General features: G+C 35.8%; 1 protein-coding gene across 4 annotated transcripts; it reads right to left on the bottom strand.

The window, feature by feature from the left end:
- Positions 1 to 1,272: 1,272 nt before the first annotated feature.
- On the bottom strand, positions 1,273 to 24,838 carry ODR4 (odr-4 GPCR localization factor homolog). Of its 4 annotated transcripts, none has more exons than XM_039320612.1 (14): positions 24,555 to 24,833; positions 24,205 to 24,376; positions 23,383 to 23,517; positions 21,732 to 21,827; positions 20,978 to 21,084; positions 18,826 to 18,862; positions 18,090 to 18,230; positions 17,186 to 17,281; positions 12,957 to 13,022; positions 12,063 to 12,191; positions 10,875 to 10,965; positions 8,773 to 8,958; positions 2,552 to 2,644; positions 1,273 to 1,652 (listed from the first exon to the last, which is right to left on the bottom strand). In XM_039320612.1, exons 2-14 carry the CDS (start codon positions 24,301 to 24,303, stop codon positions 1,585 to 1,587), a joined length of 1,344 nt encoding a protein of 447 aa, XP_039176546.1. In that variant the 5' UTR covers positions 24,304 to 24,376; positions 24,555 to 24,833; the 3' UTR covers positions 1,273 to 1,584. The 4 variants fall into 4 exon arrangements, with proteins under 4 accessions (XP_039176546.1, XP_039176545.1, XP_039176548.1 ...); XM_039320611.1 differs by having other exon boundaries at positions 10,866 to 10,965; positions 24,555 to 24,832; XM_039320614.1 differs by lacking the exon at positions 12,957 to 13,022 and having other exon boundaries at positions 24,555 to 24,838.
- Positions 24,839 to 24,919: the final 81 nt, after the last annotated feature.

Here is a 24,919-nt window from a genome sequence, read left to right as displayed (position 1 = left end):
AATGGCATAGATCCATCCCATATTGTGGTTATTTCATATACAAGAATAGAAAGATAATAATCTGAGAACAGGTGAATATAAAATTCAGATCAAGTTTTAACAATGACTACCAGTGAAAGCTGGCAGACATAATGCACTGATAATAGGGAAAGAATTCTAAACGGAACACTTCCTTAAGAGGACACTCCCAAAGTGAATAAGCTTTTGAACACCCAGGACATTCCTGAGTGTTCTCCATCATTATTTACTGCTTTCTTCCAAAAATAGCCTTGTAAAGTATTTTGTTTTGAGATTTCTTACAACACATAGTCATAATCCTGGTAACGGGCATCTGTGTATACGTCCAGAATCTCTTAAAGATGTTCCCTTACTTGTTGACTTTTTCTGTTCTAAGTCAAAGAGACATTAATGTGTTAACAGAGAGTCTGAAATGGAGCAACATACAAACTTTAGTAGTAAAGTTCCTACAGATCAGGTGACCAACATAACCAAGTTAATATCTGGCCCAATACATTGAAAGCAACTCAGATAAAAGAGCTTTTAACTCATTTATTTTTGAAATATTGTAAACTGTTCAATCCCTGAGGCTCTGGCTTGCGATCAATGTGAAAGAGACATAAAACAGGAAGCAAATAAAGTTTGTATATTTCAAAAGTTAACCACAGCAGGTTAGACATGATCCAAACCTATAACATGTTTATATGCCAATAAAGGGTGACATTTGAGTTTACTTTCAGGAGAGGAACAATCTCTATCACTTACATATGAGGTTTTCCCATAGGAAAGAGGAATAAATCAGTTTCTTTTAAAAAAAAAAGTGGGGAGAGGGAGGGAGAGAAAGGTGTATGGAGTATCACAAAGCATCACAAAGAGAACATGGGCATAATGACAAACCTTCTCTGTAATAGACTCCAATCTCTGGAATCTCTCTCAGAGGTATAACGTTTTGTATTTCACAGGCAAGTAAAATATATTGTATTCCTATGGTTTCCATCATAGCAACTGTCTTATTCCATGTTATATTATTATATAACAGAGTCACCAATATCCATCATGGTTGGCATAGGCTATCTGCACTGTGAAATAAATACACATGTACACATACTGTATACTCACATATACTCTAGGACAGGTGTAGATGAATCAAGGATGATAAATAATCACAGTGTGTAATTGAAAAAAAAAACACTTATGAGTTCATTCAAAAAAACTGGAACTTGTCATCTATCATACAGTTCCAGCATTTCCTAAAAAAGCACAAGTAATCATGTCAGCAGGGTTTTTATACATTTTATTAAGCAAGGAGAAAGTTCAAATCGGTGTCTTATCTTTCAGATGTCCCCTGAAAAATTAATCCTTTTTTTGTGCCAGTTGTCAGTGTGAGTTCTCTCACTTTTCCCCAAAAAGCAATGTATACCACCTACATTACTTTCATGCAGAAAGAGGATAGACCATTGCTTTTTAGAGCCATGTATTGCTTTGTTAGATGACAAGGTATCTTAACGTATTCAGTTCAAGAAGCTTGCATCCTTACAGTATATCTGTAATGACATGAGTTCTTAACTTGTTCTTGCTTTCTGAAGCTTAATCGCTGAAGTAGTTAAAGGAGAAAGCTACTGCAAATATGGCAACTACCATTGCTATCACCACTCCTGAAAAGAAATAAAAAAATTGAAAGATAAAGCAAATTGGTATTTCAAATGAATTTTACTTTAATTCATCTCCAGCTAAAACTGCATTTTTACTAGTTTAATTTTGTAGTACATTGTTTATAGACTTTCTCCTATGGATCTATTCTGGGCTATCTCAGGCAAGGAGAAAAGTATATTAATAAAATAAGGAGTAACTGCACCAGCAAAAGAATGCTAGAAAATCAAGAACCAAAGCAACTGAGTCAATAGGCAATGTGTGTTCTTTATATTCATTCATTCATGCATTCATTCTATCTGTATCTATCTTTCTATCTTTCTATCTATCTAGCTAGCTAGCTAGCTAGCTAGCTATGTATCTTGCTATGTATCTAGCTATGTATCTATCTATCTATCTATCTATCTATCTATCTATCTATCTATCTATCTATCTATCTATCTATCTATCTTCCATAGGTAGTCCTTGTATAACAATCTTCAGTACTTGTTTGCTTAGCAAAGTGATTGCTAAATGAAACTGCAATTGCACTTAAGGGTTTTACTGCAACTTTCCTTTGCTTAAGACGGTTATAAATATCAGGATTGATTGCAAAGTTATTTTTTCATTGTTGTAACTGCAATTGGTTGCTAAATGAGGATGGACTCCCTCCCTCCCTCTCTCCCTCTCTCTCATATATCCATCCTTCCATTCATCTACCTAAGTATATAGACACCCACCTCAAAAATGTAACTCTGGGCAATGTACAATAAAACCAATAATTAAAAACAATCTTAAATAACCATTAAAACTATTAGACATAAATGTAAAGAAGACTGCATGAGAATGCTTCAAGGAAAGTGATAAATCATATTAAAGATGACTATTTTAAGTAGTTCAGGAGCAAAGGCTAAAATACGCATACCCATATTTTGATGTAGTTTCAACAGTAGCATTTCTTTTGTCACTTGCTTTGATTGTGCATTATTTTGGAATTCCTTTGGCAGGATAACTTCAACTATAATTAAAAGAAAAGAGGCAAAAGCATGTATTTGTATCTTGCCTGAACTTCATCTCTAACCTAATGTTCCTTTTCTTCATCAAAACTCTTTTAAAAAAATGAGTTTTTTTTCAGAGCCCAGGATGGAAACATCAAGTCTATGAATGCAAATTCTTGTTGCGTAATTTAATTTTGCATACAAGTTATAAACAGCTCTGGGTCTTACTTAGACAACACTGCCTTTAAACTCACATTCCAAGGCAGAATATCCAAATAAAATATATAGAATAATAAAGAACTGAACAAGAAATGAATTCCACTATCTTTTGAAAAAAATCAGGAGAAGATTATTAATTTTGCTTCCCATTTATGTATGACCAAATATACATGATTTCTTTCACACAAAATTCTCTCAAAGATTTCTTGCATAATACTCAGCATCAGCAACTTTTGTGTGCTATACTTATTATTATTATTTGAAAGGATGATGTATAAACTATGTAAATAGCTTTTACATAGATCTAACCCAACTATGGAGGCAACATGTGCAACAATTATTTCTCCAAATAAAGAACCCACTCAAAGCAAGTAATTTTTTTTTTCAATATTTCCATCTATGGCCATTTTTCTGAATGCTCAGAGTAAATAAATACAGCATAAAAGCAATGAGCACTTAAAATTAATAGTCATAGTTATAGCAGAGATGGTATTAATCTATTTTTATATTAATTCATGTAAGCTATATTTTCTGAACTGTTCTGTCAATCATCCCATTTGGCACATTCAACAAAAGAAACTCCTGGCTCTTTAGGTTGACCAAGAGTATAGCTTTTTTGAAAGATCCATCTAGGCATAGCAGAAGCAAAGTCAGTTCTGGGATTTTCCTGCGAAAACCCACATAGGTAAAACCCCTTTTCCCATTCCGAGTTACCCACAGTTCATAGTTCACCATTGAGTTCATTCCTTTTGTTTTGGGAAAGACTGTCTACGCCACTCAAACATTTTCCATAACTTGCAACAGAAGGCTCTCATGCATTCCATAGTCTTCCCCCCCCCCCAAGGAATTCACCACTCCTTCTCCTGTCACTGTTTAGCAACTTGCAGGTACAGGCAACTATGGAGTCAAGTCAGGTTTGAATTTTAGGATATTTAACAGCATTTTTAAGAAGAGAGAACTATGAACTCCATGTTATGAATTGCCAACAAGTACAATGATTACTAAAATCATGGAGTAATTATTCTGTACGTAAGTAGCCAACATTTCTATAGTTGCAAAAATATAAGACTCAACAAAATACATTCCACAAGTTAGTTTACTTAACAGAATGGAGTATTTGTCACTGTAATCAGTCAGAAATATATATATATATATATATATATATATATATATATATATATATATATATATATATGTGTGTGTGTGTGTGTGTGTGTGTGTGTGTGTGTGTGTGTGTGTGTGTGTGTGTGTGTGTGTGTGTGTGTGTTTTCTGAGGTTTTCGCGGGTGTTTGTATGTAGGTCTTTGGTTGTTCGGGTTTTCTCCCGCGTAAAATTGGAAGTGTCTTGGCGAAGTTTCGACGAAGTCCCATTCGTCATCTTCAGGCTGGTGCTTTCAGCTTCGTGCTTCGAGGAGCAATGTGTGGTCTTAGCTGTTTCTTCCTTTTAGCTGCCAGTGGGGGTATGAACTGTTTGGGTGGGAGCTTGGCTGTGTTCTGATTGGGTGGAGGTGTGTTCTGATTGGTTAGGGGCATGGCTGTGTTCTGATTGGCTGGGGGGTTGGCTGTGCTCTGATTGGCTGGGGGAGTGTTCTGTTTGGTTGTGCTCAGATTAGTCTGAGTTGCAGGGGGGTTTAAGATTTTGGTCTACCTTGCTATTTTTTGGCTTCGCGTTCGTGGTCGTGCCTCATCTTCATGGAGGGTGTCAGTTTGCTTCATGTATGGATTGGAGGGGTTTAAAGTGGCTAATGATGCAGCTGTGGTCTGGCTTCTGGTTTGTGGTCGTGCCTCATTGTCGTTGTGGCTTTTTGCGTGGATGCGTGGTGGTGACATCCTGTGTGGTTTTTGTGAGTGTGGGTCTGGTATCATTTTTTGTGTTAGGGAGTCGTTTGTCAATAAGGGCGGGTTTCCAAATGGCTGGTAGGCGGGAGGTATCATCTCACTTGTTCATGCTGTGTGGGCGTTTTTCTATCTCGATGGCTCGAGATAGAAATAATCAGAGAAGCCATCGAGATAGAAAAACGCCCACACAGCATGAACAAGTGAGATGATACCTCCCGCCTACCAGCCATTTGGAAACCCACCCTTATTGACAAACGACTCCCTAACACAAAAAATGATACCAGACCCACACTCACAAAAACCACACAGGATGTCACCACCACACATCCACGCAAAAAGCAAACCCAAAGCCACACCGACAATGAGGCACGACCACAAACCAGAAGCCAGACCACAGCTGCATCATTAGCCACTTTAAACCCCTCCAATCCATACATGAAGCAAACTGACACTCTCCATGAAGATGAGGCATGACCATGAACGCGAAGCCAAAAAATAGCAAGGCAGCCCAAAATCTTAAACCCCCCTGCAACTCAGACTAACCTGAGCACAACCAAAGAGAACACTCCCCCAACCAATCAGAGCACAGCCAACTCCCCCAGCCAATCAGAGCACAGCCAACCCCCCAGCCAATCAGAGCACAGCCACACCCCTAACCAATCAGAACACACCTCCATCCAATCAGAACACAGCCAAGCTCCCACCCAATCAGTTCATACCCCCACTGGCAGTTAAAAGGAAGAAACAGCTAAGACCACACATTGCTCCTCGAAGCACGAAGCTGAAAGCACCAGCCTGAAGATGACGAATGGGACTTCGTTGAAACGTCGCCAAGACACTTCCAATTTTAAACGGGAGAAAACCCGAACAACCAAAGACCTACATATGTGTATATATATATATATATATATATATATATATATATATATATATAATGCTTACTTATAGGAGAGCAGTTAAGAGGCACAATCATAGTATTGTGTTCCTACCAGAAATTCTACCCATATAATTTCTAGTAGACAATGTTGAATGTAAATGTTACGATGGTGTCCTAGAATAACATGTCCCTTAGTTTTATATAGAAATAAACTTTGTAGAAATGTCCCTTTACAAATCTGAATATCCCAGTGGCTATCAGGTGTCACAGCAGGTACACTTGGAACTGTTATTAATATTGGCAGTATCATAGTCTTTCTTTTTTTTCTTTTTTAATTTTTTATTTTTTAAACCAACAAAACCAAACATAACACATCTACACACACAATATATACTCCTCCCCTTTTTTTAACAGCGATTTCATAACGGTAATCTATTATTTACATTTCTCCCCCTTATTCTTCTTTAGAATACTTGTCCTTGTTGCCCCGTTGTTTCTTATTTGCATTTTTCTTCCTTCATACTATACTTCATACTAAGAATACATATTATTATTACTGTACATTATTATACACACATTTTCCACTTTTGACCTTTCCACATTTATTCTCCTCTATTATTTCTAGTCTTCAACCAGTCATACCACTTGTTCCATATTAGATAGTACTCTGTGTCTTCCTTTTCTTTTATATCTTTTGTTATTTTGTCCATCTCAGCACAGTCCAGGATTTTTCTTATCACTTCTTCCTCTAATGGTATATTCTCATTTTTCCAGAACTGTGCGTATGCTATTCTTGCTGCCATTGTTATATGTAAAATTAAGTACTGTATTTCTTTACTATATTTTCTGTTTAAAATACCCAGCAAAAAGATCTCTGGTTTCCAGTCTATGGATTAGTCTATTATTTCTTCGATCCATCTTCTTATTGTAGTCCGGTATTTTTTCGCAACTGGGCATCTCCACCATAAATGATAATATGTTCCATGTACTTTTTTACATTTCCAACATGTTGGCGAATTGTTCTGGAACATCTTAGCAAGCTTTGCTGGTGGAAGATACCATCTGTAAAACATCTTCAACTGGTTTTCCTTGAATGCCGCTGACATAGTCAATTTTATGTTTATTTCCCATATTTTTTCCCATTTCTCCAATTCTATATTATATCCAAAAAATTTTGCCCATCTAATCATTGTGTCTTTGACAATCTCGTCTTCCATTTTATATCTCAATAGGTATTTGTATAAATTACTAATTAATTTTATTTCTGTTCCATGTATAATTTTATACAATTCTTGCGGCTCTTTTTGTATTTCATATAATTTTTTGTCCTCTGTATATTTAGACTGAATTTGTGTAAATGTCCACCAGTCAATCTCTCTGCCTATATCTTGTTCCAATTTTTGTTTTGTTTTCAGATTTCCCTGTTCATTTACTAATTTCTTGTATCTAATTATCTTATTTATATCCAGTAGGTTTGGGTATTTCAGAGCTTCTATTGGGGATAACCACATTGGAATTCTTATATAATGTTTTTGTTTTATTTTTTCCCAAGTCTGTAGTGATGCATTCCTAACTAAGTATCATAGCCTTTCTTAATATGCCGTAAGCTATTAATGTCAGTTTAAAATGAAGTAAACTCAGCAACTGACCAAATGGTTTTACACCTTTTTTGCTTGTGTATACTTGTTTAATATCCAGAATGGGGAACAAAGAAATAAAAAACTGGCAAACAAAGTTTAAGAAACATTGTCACTGCATCGCCCAAATGTATTTCAGTTTTAAAAAATCCAACTTTTGTCCATAACAAGAGTCAGTGGAACAATTCCGCTTGCCTTGCCATGGAAGTCATCTTAATCACAACTACTCTAATGCAAGTCATGGCTACTCTGTCGTGTAGGACCAGAATTCTTGGATTCATTAAATCTTCAACTAGATTAAGAATAAATTGAGATTGCCCTCAGTAAGGTACCCACAATCTCATTTGTGTTTCTCTGTTCAAAACCTTTGGTAAATAGAGGCTGAGACTAAGTCAAATCCCTTAATGTATATCTTACTTGTTCATGATAAGAAACAGAAGTTCCTAAAATACAGATCTGTGAAGTACCTATTCAATTATCAGTTGTTCAGAGGATCATGTTTGACAAAACTAGTTCAAAAATAATTAAAATGTTTTAAATAAATATTAAAACTAGCAAGTTTTATTCAATGCAATAAATTACATCTAGCAGAGGTCACTGAGCTCAATTGAGAAACAGTCCACTGAAAAAGCAGGTCTCTATTAGTCATCAGTTGCTCTAGTGCACTATTATGCAGTTGCACAAATTATACAACTGCAGATAACACTTATTGGGATATTGAGGTAATTTCCAGAAAATCATCCTAGCATTTGTTTCCTTTGAAATGATTATTCTCTAAGAAGCCACCATTCTTGTATGAAGAATTTTGAGAGAATGAGAATTGTAAACTCATTTTCTGAATTTTTTTGGTTTCATGTTAGCCAAGAAAGTGAATTTTTAGTGTTTTCATTTAGGGTTAAATTAGACAAGATATAAAAGATGCAGTCTTTAGTTGGAAAAAAATATTTTTCTGTGCTTCAGCTAAAGATTGTTCTACAGCTCATCCCATGCTTAGCATTCATGAAAGGGCAGATTTATAAGTGTGCTTGAAAGAGCTTCTGACACCAGATGGGAAAAAAAATGAATACCACTATTATTCCAAGATTCTTTTTCTCTGGGCTATGGTCTGGTTGTAAACAGGAGTCTCCCAAGTTATTTTAAGCAAAAGATAGATCCTAGGCCATTTTGTTGAACATCTCCTACATTGTCTTAGTTGGTGCTTAGCTCCAAGGAAAACAAATAAAACATACTTCGATCACAGAGCGCAAAATTCCCACTAATGATTAAGAAACATTCCTTTCAAAAAATTAAAATAATTTGCATATTAAAATGCATGCATTTAAAATGCTATTTTGCACTGAACTGTAATTCCATGCCCTTATCTGCTTACAAGTTTCAAAAGTGGGAAAGAACCCACAAAAACTTCCTTCATATATCACAGGGAAATGTTTTGGACATACAAATACATCATGTGCCTTTGGAACCCATTTAAAGTACTGAACTTTTAGAATTCTGAAGTAAAATGTGCTTCACTTTCAAGTTTTGTTTCTGAGTTATTCCCAGCAGAAAACAATCTGATTCTTAGCAGCTACATTTACCTGTATTCATTTCCTCAGCAATATGCAAATCATCTGATTGAACAGCTTGGTCCATCATTTCAAGAAAGCGTTCCTGAATTTCCCTGACTGTCTCATCACCAAATTTATAATCACAAAGCAACACACTGGATCCCACAATGGGAGTGAAAACTCTGCAAGGCAAGATGTGATATTCCCTTTCAGAATCTAAAAAGAAAGAAAGGGAATCCCTGTTAATTACTAATAAAAAGCATTAAGAGCTATATCCCGTTCACGCTCACATAAATTATGAATACACATATAATTTTCAATATTGTAAGACATCCCATATATGAATGAAACACATACATAGCATCACTACTACTTTTGAATAAGCATAATAATACACCAGCAAGCTCCCAGCATCCAATTTACATTAAATTGACTTCTTATATTTTTCGAGTGCATTGAAGAGTGTTGCAGGAATCTTTAAATGATAAAGGCACTGATGATGTTACCTAGTTGGGTAATGAAATGTCTGCAAGCAAACAACCAAATTCAGAGGGCACCAGAGAGCATAATTCAACTCTGAGCTACATATATTCTCTTCTCTTGAGGCAAAGGCAGCACTTGGGAGACAATGCTGCCAAAACTCAAATTTGAAGTTGAACAGCACAATTATGTCCAGGCTTTTTGTTTCATTGTGTTTTTCATGGAGATAAGGAAATTTTAAGAGTGGAAGAATGATAAGTATAGTTACCCCCCTCAAAAAGGCAAAGAGTGTATGGGGAAAACACATTTACAGTACATTCCTTCTGATGACTCCATGGATTGTCTGTTGCGAGCCTTCTAAAAATTGAAATGATTAAAGGCTCCAATCCCTAAAACAGCATCCAGACCCAAGAGAGGGTGAAACATTAATTGTGCTTAGAAGCTGATTGCTAAGCATGTCCTATGATGAGACCATAAAATATGATTTGTTATTATATTATTACAATATTATTAAAGATGTGTGGCTTCTCGTCACAAAGCAAATTTGAGTGTCTGCACCAGTTTACTATAATGGCAATAATTCTCATCTCTACGCTCCTCATCATAGAAAGAGGGAGGAAAGACAGTTTTATCCAACATAGTGTTTTTTCCATTTCCTAGAGAAAAAAAATGGTACTTCTAATCAAGCACTGCTTGCTGGTCAGAGCATATAGATGAGGTTAGAATATCTTTCTAACCCATGTCATCAAAGGCATATTCTCCATAAAAGCTAGAACACAGTGAATCAAAACACTGTTTGTTATTTTTGCTGCAAAAGAAGAATATAAATCATCGGCAACATTTGCCACTGAAATCTGTGAGACCAAAAGAGGACATTAAGGAACAAGGAAACATGGATAGAGGTGGAGTATCTTGAGAAAAGGAAAGTAATTCTGGAAGATTTATGTTTCAACAGTAAATGTAGTAAGTATATATACCGTATATCATGCAATAGCATTCGCATATATACACAACAGATACTACCTGAAGAGTTAATTAAAAATTTTAAGAGATTTGGCCACATTAGTTAAATATGAACGCTTTCCAAATCCTAAAATTAGGATTGTGAATACTTGTCTATTTCTACTCGGTACATGCAGGAGTGTAGGGAAACAAAAAGGCAAGAGAAACTGTTTCAATTTCTATTATAAGAGGCCATAGATGTCTGCTTGATCAGCTCTCCGAAGACAACAGGAGATCCTCAGCTTCTGAGAAAAATATAAATGTAAATTAAGTTGATAAAGGTGTCTGGAATTCCCTGTAGATACATTGGCACACTTTTCACCATGTTGGGGATTCCAGGTATAATGCTGGGATGCTTGATATAATTTTCTTCAATGTGGGGCAACATAGTTTGTCAGAAATGCCAAGTCGGTTCTAGTTTTCTTCACACATCCCTTACCCATTTTCTAAATATTGTGACAGAAAAGTCCAGAATTAAAATACTTATAAAAAGTGCATTTTTAGAGAAAATGTATAGAATAATGCACATGCAATGTTGATGCACTTTCTAAAAAATCACACACTTATGTGGAAATAAGCTTAGTCTGGACAAACGATATTAAATTTTTAAAAACATACGATTAGGTTATTGGGCTCCTTACTTCTCTTACTTTTCTTTCCTGGTGTTTCATTGACAAGCAGATCTTCAAACAATATTTCACAACGATCAGAGAGAGTGTTTATTATGTCTCTCTTCAAAGCCTGCAAAAGAAGCACAGAACAACACGTATGAAAGCTATGCACGTGCAAAATCCCCCCTTCTGAGCCGATCCTTAGAAGATCCATGGGCTCGGAAGTCCTCTGCCACATTTTGTTCCCAGTTTGATATATTCCTAATATGCACTCCTTCTAAAACTTATAATATAAACTTAATGACTGCTATAAAGGAGTTGAAATCATTGCCAGGGATGCTGACTCTGAAGAAAACTAAATGCATCCATCTTTGCAGAGAAAAGAGTGTGTGATAAATAATAATAATAAAAAAACCAGGTTACATGACACACAGTGAAAATTCAGCCTGCCTTCTAGGCGAGATTTCTGGGCAGTAGAAATGGCAATAGAGTCTTTTGGCCACAGTAATTTTTTAAAAGAGTAAACTATTTGAATAGAGCCCCCTGCTAATGTGCATCCTGTCTGATTATTATTCCCTCAGCAGAGGAAGACTGTGCCTATCATTTTATAGGAATCAGGCAGTTACTGAAAATGGATTGAACTCCCCATGGGGCTCTTATATGGATAGTTTGACATTAAAGACAGGAAATGCTCCTTATTCTCACCATCTTTCATTTCCTCAGACACCAGCTATGTTCATCTATCACACTGTGCTAGAAAAGATTTGTATAAATCCAGGACTTATTTGTACAAACATAGCATAAAGAAATCATGACTAGACATAAGACTACCATTGAGTCATAAACCCGTCCCCTCATATAATAACACCTCCCAGATCTTAAATTGAAGGGAAAAAGAACTTTAAAATTAGCTACACTTCCATTAAAAAGCAATGTTTAAGACTGTCACCTCACTCCAGTTATGCTCACCTTGTCAATAGTATCCCCAAAATGATGGTTACACAATCAGATGTTTGAAGATATACTGGGACTATAAATGACAAAACTAGGGAGGGTTAATATAGATTTGAGGTTTTTGAAGAAAAGTATGCATGGAACCTCTGGGCAAGAAATTTGAACTATTGCAATTATATCCCTTATTTATATTAATTGCTAGCAAAATCAGAGATCTTGACTGGAACATGAAAACAACCAGTTTTTTTCAAAGATGAGGGATAGTAAAAATACCTGAACAGCATCTTTAACTTTAGGCTTGTTATTATGGATGTAAGCTTTACATTTTAAAGCTCCTTTAAGATTTATGGAGCCACTACAGATTTGGACAGTAGCTGTTGATCTGGAGCTTGTACTTTGCATCTGAAACAGAGAATAGGCAGAAATCACAAATAGTACATATGTTAGCCAATTCCATTCTATCTTTAATAACTGTAAACGTGAAATTTTATTTTTGCTTATTAGAGTTCCATATCATTGAAATTTCCAAACAATCCTCTTAATTACCAACATTAACAGACATCAAAATGTACAATACTGAAATATCCTTGATAAAGAAATAAACATAATAGGACATTTAAAAAAAAACAAAGAAACATAAACAATTACGTCCAAAGGTTTTTTGGAATAGTTCCATTTTAAATAACTTCCAGAAGGCTAATTGAGAGGGAGGAAATCTCATTTCCAGAGAGAGGCTGTTCCATAAAGTGGGTGATTTCAATGAGGAATGCCATCAGGATTTTTCTACATTGGAAAATGCTTAATGCATATTCTTTATTAATATTTATTAAAATGATCTGCATTCATACTGAAAGATAATAGACTACCTACAGCCTCCTAAATAAATTAGCAGATATTTCAACCAGCTTTCATTGTTTACCAATCATTTACAATTTCAAGCTGCTCATAGAAAGTGAAAGCGGTATGGGCAAAAAAAAAAGAAAAGAAAAGCTCAGAAAAATCTTCTGTCACTCTGTAGATTTTCATTATTTTTATGTTTGCTGAGATGGAGAGCCAAGATTGTTAATTAGCAATTTGCATAAGGCTATGTACTGATATGTGAGTGAGATCTGAATGGAGGATGTATCTTCTTACTTTTTAAACCTCTTTGTCAAAAAGTTTACTTACCAATTGTGTTAAGACCCTAACATCAAGATTCCTAGTAGCTGATGTCATATATCCTCTTGACTTTTTCTGTAAGGATAATTCAAGTATAGAAGACAGCTGAACTGAAAAGAATATTGGTAAGGTTCAAATGCTAAACTACAATCTATCAGAGAGAAACATTTAGACATTTGACTATTTTATTATGTCTTAGCTGTTGTGATGTGTGTGCCAAAACTTTTAATGAATTGGTGAAGTTTTCCACCTTCCTGCAAACACTCATAATTTATTTCATAGGTAATAGTCTGCAGTTCAGTAAGTTCTAGATAGTTAATGTTAACAGATATGCCTTTGAATCAGTCTTGAATCCTGGTGACTGCCTGGACAAGTCTGTGCAGTTTTCTTGGCAAGATTTTGGAAAATGGTTTGCCTATGGTTTCTTTCTATAGTTGAGAGTGACTGGCTCAAAGTCACTTGGATGGTTTTGTGCCTGAAGTAGGATAAAAACACACTGCCAGTTTCTAACCTGATGCCTTAACCACTACACCAAACTAACTCTCTAATACTAAAAAGTATTAGTTTACTTTAAAAAATGTACTAAAACTATGGTAGAATATAGAATCAGCTAGGCATAATCAGACTTGCAGGATCACCATACTGGAGAATGTAATGCTTAACTCAAAGAAAATTCTGATGATATTTTACTTTTTTTAAGTATAAATATTAACCACTCTACAGATATTGTAGATTACATTCTCAAACAATGTGACTTTAATCTCTACTTTTGCATTAATGCACATATCAAAATTAAGCTACAATCTAGAAACAAAACAGATACTATGCAAAGGCTTTTTTTTCCTGTTTTGATGCAAAAGAGGTATCTTAGAAGAGGTTAAACTCTACTCTGATTTAGGACAATCTAAGAATATATATATAAGATCTTTTCAGTAACAAATTAAGAATAAAAACGGAGAACTGAAGCTTGCTGCAATAGATAGGAAAATCTGGAAAGAATTACTTGGATCATGGTTGGATCCAATTTTCAGAAGTATCATATCAATCAGCGTACATTTTCAAAATCACCTTATCAATTGGTATAAATAGAATTATAACATGAAAGAATTTCTGGATCAAGAAGAGACGTTAGCAACCCAGATTTTCTGTTATTAAAATTGTGAGTGAAAAGGAAGTGAGGCAACCTGAGAGATTTTTTTAAGAAGCAGCAAATAGATTTACTTCCTCAGATTAAAATGCTCTCCCAGGAAACTGGATATGAACAGATTCAGGTTCTGCTCCTACTGAATTCAGTGTGGTACTGCTAAGAGAAATAGCATTTATATTCCAAGTGTTTTTGATATATTAAACTAAGAGGAATGAAATTAACTTTTCTGACTGCAGGTGGAATAACTCTGCCTTTTGGGTAAGATTGTGATTTTGTCTTTCTCAATGAAAATGTAAAGCTAAACTATAATGTAATGTCTATGATTACATAATGTCTATATGTAATCAACCATGTTTACTCCTGATAATTTCAAATAAATGTTTGTGGGCTAGATGGGCAATGTTTAGCTTTCATTAATTTAATTTACAGAAACTCATCATAAGAAACACATTCCCTGAATCAATGGTCTGAGTCAATGGTCTCCCCACTCAAGGTTAAGATTGTTGGATACTTTAAAATCTGGGAAATTCCATAAGGGGAGAGATTCTGATCACAAACAATGGCAGGAGAATGATTTCTGTGAAAAGGACTGAACTGTATGTTTTATTTGCTATGAGCTTGAAAAGGAAGTGGAAACTGTAAAAACAATCAAACATGGAGATATGCTCCATGTTGATAGAGAAAGTCAATAGAATGCCATGAGGCTCAGGACTAATGCACTGTTTCCGTTCTTCTTCCTTCAGTAGAAAAACAGCCTTCTGAATCTTTAAAACTATTTCAAATAACAGACGAATTATCACTGGATAAAATGAAAAGCAAGGTATATCCATGGAATAATCTTTCGCTTCTCAGGAGAATAAGGCCCTCTTGATTTCAAATGATGCCAACTGGACTCTCAGGCTTAAAGTCTACATCTGCTGTTGAGTTAAAAAGGGATAAAAAATCTCTCAATGTACAAGTGTCTGTTTGACCTGTTCTCTTACTGAGTGATATAATAATACAGGCAAGACGAAATCAAAGGAAAGAATATCTGGCCATATCTCCCTTAGCACCACTGGCAGCTGGGAATGGAGTTTTAGATCATCAGAAACATTTTGTTGAAGTGATCTGGTGCCACCTTCTGGTTAATTATGCAAAACAGACAGTGTAGAAAAGGGCATTTATGAGCATTGACAGGGAGGGAGAGAGGGAGGGAGGGAGGGAGGGGGGAGGGAGGGGGGAGGGAGAGAGAGAGCGAGAGAGCAAGCGAGAGATAAGGCAGGGATAGTGAAGGTTGGAGACTATCTTTGTCAAGGCATTAACACTAGGATTTTGACTGAGAAAGGCAGGAGCAGCATTGGTTCAGCATTATTAGACTCATGAGATCAAACTAACAGGGATGATTTCACTGACTAGTTTACTATAAGAAGAATCCTTTTAAAGTAGTGTATGATAGAAACCATTGAAGCCATGAATGACTTCACTCCACGTTTCTATGCATTCTGTACTTTGATTACAGACTGAAATCCAATAGCAGAGTTTACTGTTACTTATCAGCCCACTCTGATGAGGTGAAGAATACCATTGATGGAGTGCCAAGTCATTAAACCATCCTTATTTGAAACCATTGGTAGAGACAGGAACAAGGAGAAAGAACCAAGACATGAAAAAAGCTTTTTTTAAAAAAAAAAAAAAGGAAAAGAGAAAGAAAACTTAGCATAGTTATTTGTATTCTAAGAAAAATATGGAAATAAAGAATGAGACAATTCTTAAAGATCATTCTAGGCTAAAGCAAGAAAAGATGGGAGAGAATCCAGAAAGCATTAATGTAACAGCAGACTTTAATTACACTGTTTTTCTACTGCTGGAGAGTTTAAAACTTGGACGCCTTCAAGTACCAAAACAGGAAATGCTTAGAAAATTTTTGGAAGTTAGAGGGGAAGATAAAAAATCCACATTAGTCCAAAATAGATCTCTGAAGGTATATATACGCAAAATTGAAATGGATAAAAGAAAATTAATGTATTCATCCTGGTGACTTAATAATACAATATAGCTTAAAGGGTGATGTTTTTTACTGGAGTGTCTTCTTACACACTGGTAGTTCTTGACTTAATGATCATTTGTTCAGTGACCATTCAAAGTGATGATAACTTACACAAAGTAACTTACAATAATTCCTTGCTTTTATGACTGTTGCATTGTCCCACGGGTCATATGATCACAGTGCAGACACTTGGCAACTGACTCGCACTTATAACAATACCGGTGTTCTGGAGTCACATCATCGCCATTTGCATCCTTCCCAGGCAGCTTTCAACAAGGAAAGTTAATAGGGAAAACTGTAGGGAAGTGTGCAAGTCACGTCTTGCTTAACAACCGTGTCAAAAAAGGTCATAAAACTGGGTGCAGTCAAATGATGCCTCACTTTTCCTGTTCCTATTGTGGTCTTAAATCAAAGACTACCTGCAATTTTTCAAAATGCCCTGAAATAAGAAGATAAACTCTCCCTCAATTTCTACATGGATAATATGGATTTTTCTTTTTTACCCAAATGTAACCATAACTCTATACGATAGTTTGAGGGCTTGTTGAGATGTTCATATATGAGCCCTAGTGAGATTTATTAATGCTAACTAATGCCCATTCATAATCAATTTTTTTAAAAAGCCTCTAACTTAGCAGTTGTCCAAATCTGATCATTATATATTATTAAGTTAATGTATGTCAGGGTCAGTGTGCTCATTTAGCATGTTACTGCTTGACTAAACGAGGCATACATTTGGGATTAGATACTCCTTAGGGCACACAAGACATTTATAAGCTAAGGCAAATAGGACAAGAAAATCCTGCTGCTGATGTTACTTAGTTTGGTAACAAAACATTCAGAAATTATATTGAAACAAGCTTGGAGAACAAACCACAGCCAAAACCTCCTTAGGTCATCTTGATTTCAAAATTTGATTCAAACTTCCAATATAAAAAAAAATGTGCTGTATTAGTGGTTTGCTTTAACAAAAGTTTCAATTGTTTTCAATAGAGCACTGAAAAACCTATCATGCAAGCTGCTACAGAGGACAACAATTTCAAGTTTACATTGTTTACTACCTACCTGCCCTTCCAGTAAGTCAGCATTTTCCTGTCTGGCTTGTCCATTGATGAAAAAGACAGCCTCCTCTATCTGTTGGGCCCAACGTCCCAATCCATTCTATAAATCAGAATCAAAAACAAAAGGGGTAATTTTACTGAAAGATTGACTACATTTCTGACCAGCGTAAGTGAAATACATTTAATAATTTTAAAAGCTTAAGCTGCAGGACAACCCTCAGATGTTCTGTTCTAAATGTAATTTAAATAATTTTAGATTATGAAGCAGAGAAGTTGATTCTTTCTAATTGTTATACTAGTCACTAAAGAACGGGTATTAGCTGTCATGTGTGGATACATCTACAACAATGTTTAAATAAAAAATATGACATGATGTCTAAGCCATTGGTAACTTAGTGTTTCAAGGTCATAGTCTTCTTTATCTTGAGTATGGACATGCTAGATTAACAATGAAAGGATAGCATGTTATTTTCCAAGTATTTGTTAGTGAATTGCCACTGTTCAATATTTCGATCGTTGACATTTACTGTTGTATACTACTGCTACAGGATATACAGTATTTTTAAACCCAAAAGTTATGTTTAACCCTTATATTTCCATTCCATTGCTCATTCTGATATCGGATTTCAAGAGTAGCAGCATATATTACTGATGATCTCTCTTAAAATCAAGACAAAAAAAAAGAAGTTAAAGAAAGTCCTATTGGGGAAACAAATCACAGTTTGAGGGGCTTGCAAGAAATTAGCTGACAACTATTAGGATACCAGAGAAAGATGTGCAGGCAAAAGACTAAGGAAGGCAGAGGAAATGATGTAAAGTAAAAATATTCTAGTGACAAAAGCAACAAAGCCAATAAGGGTTAAGCATTATGATACAATTAATAACACAAAATGGTTTTTTTTAATTACCCTTGTATTTTTTTCTAAGTTGTGGCTGGCCAAGGTGGCAGGGAGAGGAATATGTATATTAACATTAATTGTGCATTCTAAAGATAGCCAAGAAGCAGAAAGAGCGTTCTGGTATTTCCAGTCTGCCGGCTTAGCTGTACTCTAAAGGAGAAAAAAAAGAGAGGTTCAATTATTACAATACTCAAATAATCTCAAAACATAAATGATAAATCACCCAATTTAAATTACTCAATCTATGCATTTATTTACGAATTCAATAAAAGTTATTCTGAAATAAGCACATGCAGAATTGTAGTTTGTGTATGTGTAATTGCTACTCCCAAACATACTTCTTTCGAGCAAACTTTAAAAGGGAGCTAGCGGAGCCCCTACTGAAATCTAAGAACAAAACTATAATTTATATTTATTTACTTATATTCCACTGTTACTGTTTTCATAAACAACTCAAGGCAACAAACATATCTAATACTCCATCCTCCTCCAAGTTTTCCCTACAATAACAACCCTATGAAGTGAGTTGGCCTGAGATAGAGTGAATGCCTGGCCCAAGAATCACCCAGTCAGCTTTCATGCCTAAAGCAGGACTAGAACTCACAGTCTCGCAGTTTCTAGCCTGGCGCCTTAACCACAAGATAGATGGTTCCACTTAAAGGTACCACTTAATGGCAGGTAATTTAGTTGAGATTGGCAACACAAATTCAATTAGTTAATTGTTCTTACCTAATACAGAACCTACCTTTGGATCTTGCACATCATAGGTACGACAAAGTATTCGTTTCCAGTTAAGGAATAGTAACTAAGTGTATTTAAGAGATACTTCAGTAATAAGCACTTAAGACTTTTATAATGAAACACCTCCCAGCCATCTCTGAAGATCTGAGTCTGTTCAGATCAGATTATGCTTCCTTTTAGCTAATATAAGCAACAAAGAGAAAGCCGTACATATCCAGTAGTTACTGGTTTATGTGATAAAATACATTCTGTAGTTAAATAGACACCATTAATACATCTACAGTAGTGGCCAAAATTGTGGAAACCTTTTGGGAAAAGTGTACATTTGAGGTTTGATGGCTAACAACACCACTTTTTTGGGGAGTAGTACCATAAAATTATATATCAATGGAAAGCAAGAATGTAATGCAACAAAGTTTGTTCAATTATCTGTATTTCTGGCCAAATAACCATAAAAAGGAAGCACAACTTGCTTAGGTTGATATCAGGTAGCTTTCCTTCATCTGATTGTAGCCAATGAGCATGAGTGTTTAGAGAGCCAATCAGATGTCATCTTGTTTTGGCAATGAGCCAATCAGATCACAGTAGGATTCAGTTATTGATGTCATGTATTGAAGCTGAGAGAAGGACATTTGTCAGTGTGTTATGTGATCACTATCAAGTTGGTTGGGTTTTTTTATGTTCTTTCATTTAGTGAGCTTGTAAAACATAATACAATTAAAGTAGGTGCAAAGAGTTGACTGGTCACCCAGAAAGCGATGTCAAATAGTATTATTAAGTGAACAAGGCTACAGTTATAAAGAAATTAGAAGAAAAATTGGTGGAAGCTTAACCAAAGGAGGCATTTCTAAGTTTTTGAAGAGGTATAAGGAGACTCAGTCACTACAAAACCACACAGGTAAAGGCAGAAAAAGGTGCACAACAGCAGGTGATGATAGAAGAATTAAGAGACTGTGTCTACATGACAGAAGAAAATCATCTGGGTGTATACAAGATGAAATGGCGCAATGCAATGTGAAGTTGAATGCAAGGATTGTTTGGCGCAGACTGCAGGAATTTGGCCTAAAATCTAGAATTCCACGAAAAAAGCCACTTTTATCTCAAAGGTTGAAAAGAGTAAACTGAGCTAAAACCTGGACAGAGGAATGTTGAGACCAAGATCTCCCTGTTTGGTAGTGATGGCATAAAATACGTAAGGAGAAGTATTGGAGAAGATGTACCGTGAAACAGTGTTATGATTTTGGGTTGTATGACATCAAAAAGTGTGGGCAGAATTTGTGTGATTAATGGTAATATAAACTGCCTAAAATATATTAATGAAATACTTGAGCCCAAACTGAAGCCTTCCACACATGATCTTTTCCAAGACAATGAAGCATTTATATTTCAACAGCATTCAGCTCCATGTCATGTTGCTGCTGTGTGCAAAAAGTGGTTTCAAGATAATCATATTCCACTGCTGGAATGTCCTGGGAATAGCCCAGACCTTAACCCAATTGAAAATCTATGGAGCTGACTAAAAAAACTTGTTAGTCAAAAGCAACCCAGCAATAAAAGCCAGTTCATAGAAGCAATCATTCAATCTTAGTTTCACATTATAATAGCTGCAGAACATCACTCCATCGGAAGACGTTGTAAGTCTGTAATTCATGCTAAAGATTACCCAACTAAGTATTAACTGACATGGTGATAAACTTCAAATGTACACTTTTCCCAAAAGGTTTCCACAATTTTGGCCACTACTGTATATTGATCCCCCACCACCACAAACATATTTCATTTCCCCATCTCTGTTAGATCTTCAGCCCAAATTTGTTCTGAAAACTTCCAATCCTCTGGACAGCACAACACGAAAGGATAGAACCTGTCTATGAATTGTTCCCACAGATTTGAACAAAGCGCATCAATATATCAGTTAACTACATTTTAAAAATAGCAGGTTGTTGAATTTTGCTTTTGCTTTTATTGAGATCACAGGGCAGAGCTAGCTACAAAACAAACTAACCTTTATCTAATTTATTTGGAATTATTTGAATTGTAATTGGTATAACTGTGCAAAGGTAAAAGCAGAGGCAAAGCCTGAATTATCAACTGTAATTTAGAAAGAGCATAGATCGTCCTATATAGTCATATGAAGACTGATGCAACAAGGATACTTCTTTGTAGTTGAACAAAGATGAAGCGCCACTCTATCTGAGACATCTTCTTCTGAGAGGCTCCATAATCTCTTTCTAGCTGCAGACTTTTCTATTGAAAAAAGAAGCTTGGAGAAAAGCAGAACAAGAACAGAGTCAAATCTGATTCTTTGATACCTCATCTATCCTCCCATTGTGATGGTATAGAGTATATTAAGCATATAGAGTTTTGTTATTCATGCCTTTGTTGGTATAGCTCTTCGTGTTGCTTAGTAGAAATACCCAGTGCTTGTGGCCTTGGAATGGAGACAGATAACATAACCCAGACACTTGTCCTTGAGCACCAGAATTTGGTAATAACAGATTGCAAAGTAAACAGTGATGTTTATCATACATGTTGATAATATCAGGAAGGATACCATAAGTGTGAAAAGTAACAGTAAGGTCAATCTAATAGTTTATCCAAGGATTCTAGAGGAAAGGGTGCTTTTATCTTTGAGTTATTTGTTTCAAATGTTATTGACAATATTGTATGTAATATAAAGTGAAGAGTGAGCTTGGTTGAGGCTCTTTTCCTGCAAGGGAGCATTTCATCTCTCTCCCTCTCTCTCTCTCTCTCTCTCTCTCCCCCCCCCCCTCTCTCACTCCACGGCAATCTATTTCATCTTGGCAATTTACATAATAGAAAACAAATGTAACTTGTAAAAATATAAAACAAATGTTTGTAAGTGAAATAAGAATAAAAATAAAACAAAATATTACTTTTATTATTTACCTTCCGCAGGATATTTTGGATTTCTTTTGCCAGTTCTGGAACTGAAATGATAAAAACACCAACAACTAGCAGTCCTCCAGGAAGCATTCTTGATACCTAAGCAAATCAAATGCAAACATATTATTACTGTTACTATTGGCCTAACACTCCTGCTTTGAAAGAGGCAGTGATGCACCCGTTCCTCAAGAGGCCATCTTTAAACCTGATGGTTTTTCATTATGGACCAATCTTTAACTTGCTGAGAAGGTGAGCAGTCTGCACTTGAGGAGAACTGTGGAGGAAACAGATTATATAAATATGTTTCAGTCAGGTTTTAGGATGGGTTTGAATACTGAGATAGTTTTGATCACATTTGTTCATGACTTGTGGCAAAGCCAAGATGGTGTTATGTAACTATCCTTGTGCTCCTTGAACTCTCAGTGGCTTTTGATAGTCATAGTAACCGCTTAAATAGTAATTTATAGTTAAACAGGTTTGCAATGGTTCAGTTATTACTATGCCTCACAGCAGTCCAATGGATCTTCATGTCCTGGTCCTACCTCCTGCTCTGGAGTAGTGACTTGGTAGTTCCATTGCCAGCACCTAGCTTCTAGGACAGTGGTCCCCAACCTTTCTGGCTCCGTGGACTTGTAGTGGTGGCGAAGAGTGCATGGTTTTGTGCATACACCCCTTGTGCAAATACAGCTTTGTGCACTCATCAACTGCTTGTGCAGTCCAGTTCTCAATGGGCTGCGGGCCAGTATTGGGCCACAGACCAGGGGTTGGGGACCCCTGTTCTAGGGTGTACTTTATGCAACATCTGCTCCCTAACCTCAACATTTAGAGAGAAATATGGTTCTCACAATCTCTGCCCATCTGCTGAGTAGAAACTAAAAAAAACAAAAAAGCAAAAATGAAAATAATTCCAATAGTATAATCTTGTGAACCTAACAGAGGCATATGGCCACAGATTTCAGTCCTTTAGCTTTTCTCATTGCCTCATGGGAGACCAAGAAAACCACATATTAGAAGAATAAAATGATAATACCCATTTTAACTTTAAATATGCAGATATTCAGTGCTGGAATTAACCCCTTGATTAAAAAAGAAATCCAATGGTCTGAGAGCAGAACTCAGACTAACAAATCAGAGATCAGTTTGCCAAATTCAAATATAAGACCCTGGTCAGTCCCTTTTCCACTGTAAAGCGGCTTATTCTGCCTCTTAAAATGACAGCCATAGCTGAAAGCAAAACATCAGCATACCAGAAAACTAGATCATGTCCATTCATCTCAAAAGCTCATCACTGTTTAAAATCCTTTCTACCTTCCCCACATGGATATCGGCCTTATGTGTATATGACAAGATATCTCATCCACTTGTAAGTGTCCCAGGCTACCTGGCAAGCAACAAAGCCATATTCAATAATGCAACATGGCAGAGCAATCTGATTATATCTCATACAGCAGCACTTTTCATGCGTCTGCTGATAAAAACAACATGATCGCCAACATCCGATAACGAATATGGCACAAGAAGATGAATGTTCCATGTTTAACTGTCCAAAAACAGCAGAATGCAGCATTAATTTAAAAAAGATAATCATTATGAAGCTGAGACAGGTTTACAAGAAAAGTACTTTTCTATGTCAAAGTAAGACAATTTTTATTACTTGTCTGGCATGTGCTGCTGTCCATTCTTCATCAATATTAGATAAGTCTGCATGGTGGTTTGCACTACTGTTACTTTCTTCCTCTTTTACAGGAGTTTGAATAGCCAGCAAAACATAGTCTCTTTGCTGGGTACACTGAAAAATAGAAAAGATAAAGTTGCTTACAGAACAAAAAGCAGTCCATAGAGACCATTTAAAGGCACTTCTTTATACAATGGCATCAACTGGACCTTCTTTACCTTATATGCATTTCTAAGAATTCATTTATAGATTATCTGTGCAGTACATGCCATCAGAAACCTGAATCCAAATAAGAAATATCAAACTTAAAGCAAGTGTAAATAGCCACATAGATAAAATAACTAAAAACCATTTCCTTTTAAGTCCAGGGCTTCCAAAATACACAAATAATATTTTAACACCCTAGCTACTATTTGAAGCATTCAACAACATCAGTTCTGTTAACAATCACTAATAATCCAAGGAAATTCTATCCTAAAAATACTAGTGGAACAGATTGTGAAAAGAAGAATCAAAGGACGCTCTAACTACGCAGCCTATTCATTTTATGTTTGTACAGTAATGAAACCTCAGTTTAGATATTCTTTTACATGACAATAGCTAAATTATTTACAGATACAGTGTTGAAATGATATCTAAATAAACATGTACAGAATTGTATAATTAATGAAATACATCAATAATAATAAAGATGTACATTGGTAACTGATGACATAACTGAAGTTGCATAGTATTTTCTTGTCAGAAGGTTCCTCAAACTGCAACAGAGGAAACACAGGTGAAAAAGTACAGCAGACTTACCTGCCCTACTAAAAGACCAGTAATAAGTCTTTTTGATTTAGCACTCAAGTCTGATAAATATTGTCCAACAGTTTCCTCCACGAAGTAGCTTCTTCCCATTATTACAAAGTCTCAATTGCTTAATCTTAAAATGTGTAATAAACGACGGGGGAGAAGAAGAGGCTCAGTAACCCTAGAAATTAAGGAAACAGACCTTAGATTTCTAATCTTAAAAACTCAACAAAGGAGAAATGCTACGTAGGGATTAGTATTATTGCACCTCGTCGATTTTTTTTAACTTAACTTTTCCATCTCCACCCTTGCAGCCTTCTTAATGCAGTTTCCTATACAGCAGCTGCAATCCAAATTACCTCTTTCGTTTTATTTCTTGTTTCACCGTAGTTGTCTTGCTGTACAACTGCATCCAAAGCATGACCAGTTTCTTTCCTTTACCCAAGCACTGATGTGTCCTCCGTCCGTCATCTCTCCGCGCCAGTACTCGCCTTCCTCCAACAGGACTCACTTAGATGACGTAATCACGCACTTAATTGCCCCCCCCCAAATCCTTGCATTCCAAGCGTTTTCAGATTTTCTTATACAGTACTAATTCTTTTTCTTTCTTTTTTGTCTCCTATGTCAGAAAGCGCTGAAATAGCTGCTTCCTGCTTCTCCTGTGTCTTTTTAATTTTTTATATAAACATACGAAACCGCCCCTTCCAAATAAATTCCGCCACAT

Source organism: Crotalus tigris, unplaced genomic scaffold (assembly GCF_016545835.1).
Source record: "Crotalus tigris isolate CLP2741 ecotype Arizona unplaced genomic scaffold, ASM1654583v1 scf7180000023662.225785, whole genome shotgun sequence".
In the NCBI taxonomy this organism is placed as follows: Eukaryota; Metazoa; Chordata; class Lepidosauria; order Squamata; family Viperidae; genus Crotalus; species Crotalus tigris.
This window is presented reverse-complemented; position numbering and strand designations above follow the sequence as displayed.

Excerpts from the sequence above, each read along its gene's own strand:
- ODR4 (XM_039320611.1), bottom strand. The coding sequence starts at position 24,303 with ATGGGAAGAAGCTACTTCGTGGAGGAAACTGTTGGACAATATTTATCA. Across the intron at positions 23,518-24,204 it reads CTGGTCTTTTAGTAGGGCAG|TGTACCCAGCAAAGAGACTA; the intron begins GTAAGTCTGCTG and ends TCTATTTTTCAG. Across the intron at positions 13,023-17,185 it reads CTGACTTACTGGAAGGGCAG|AAAAAGTCAAGAGGATATAT; the intron begins GTAGGTAGTAAA and ends TTATCCTTACAG.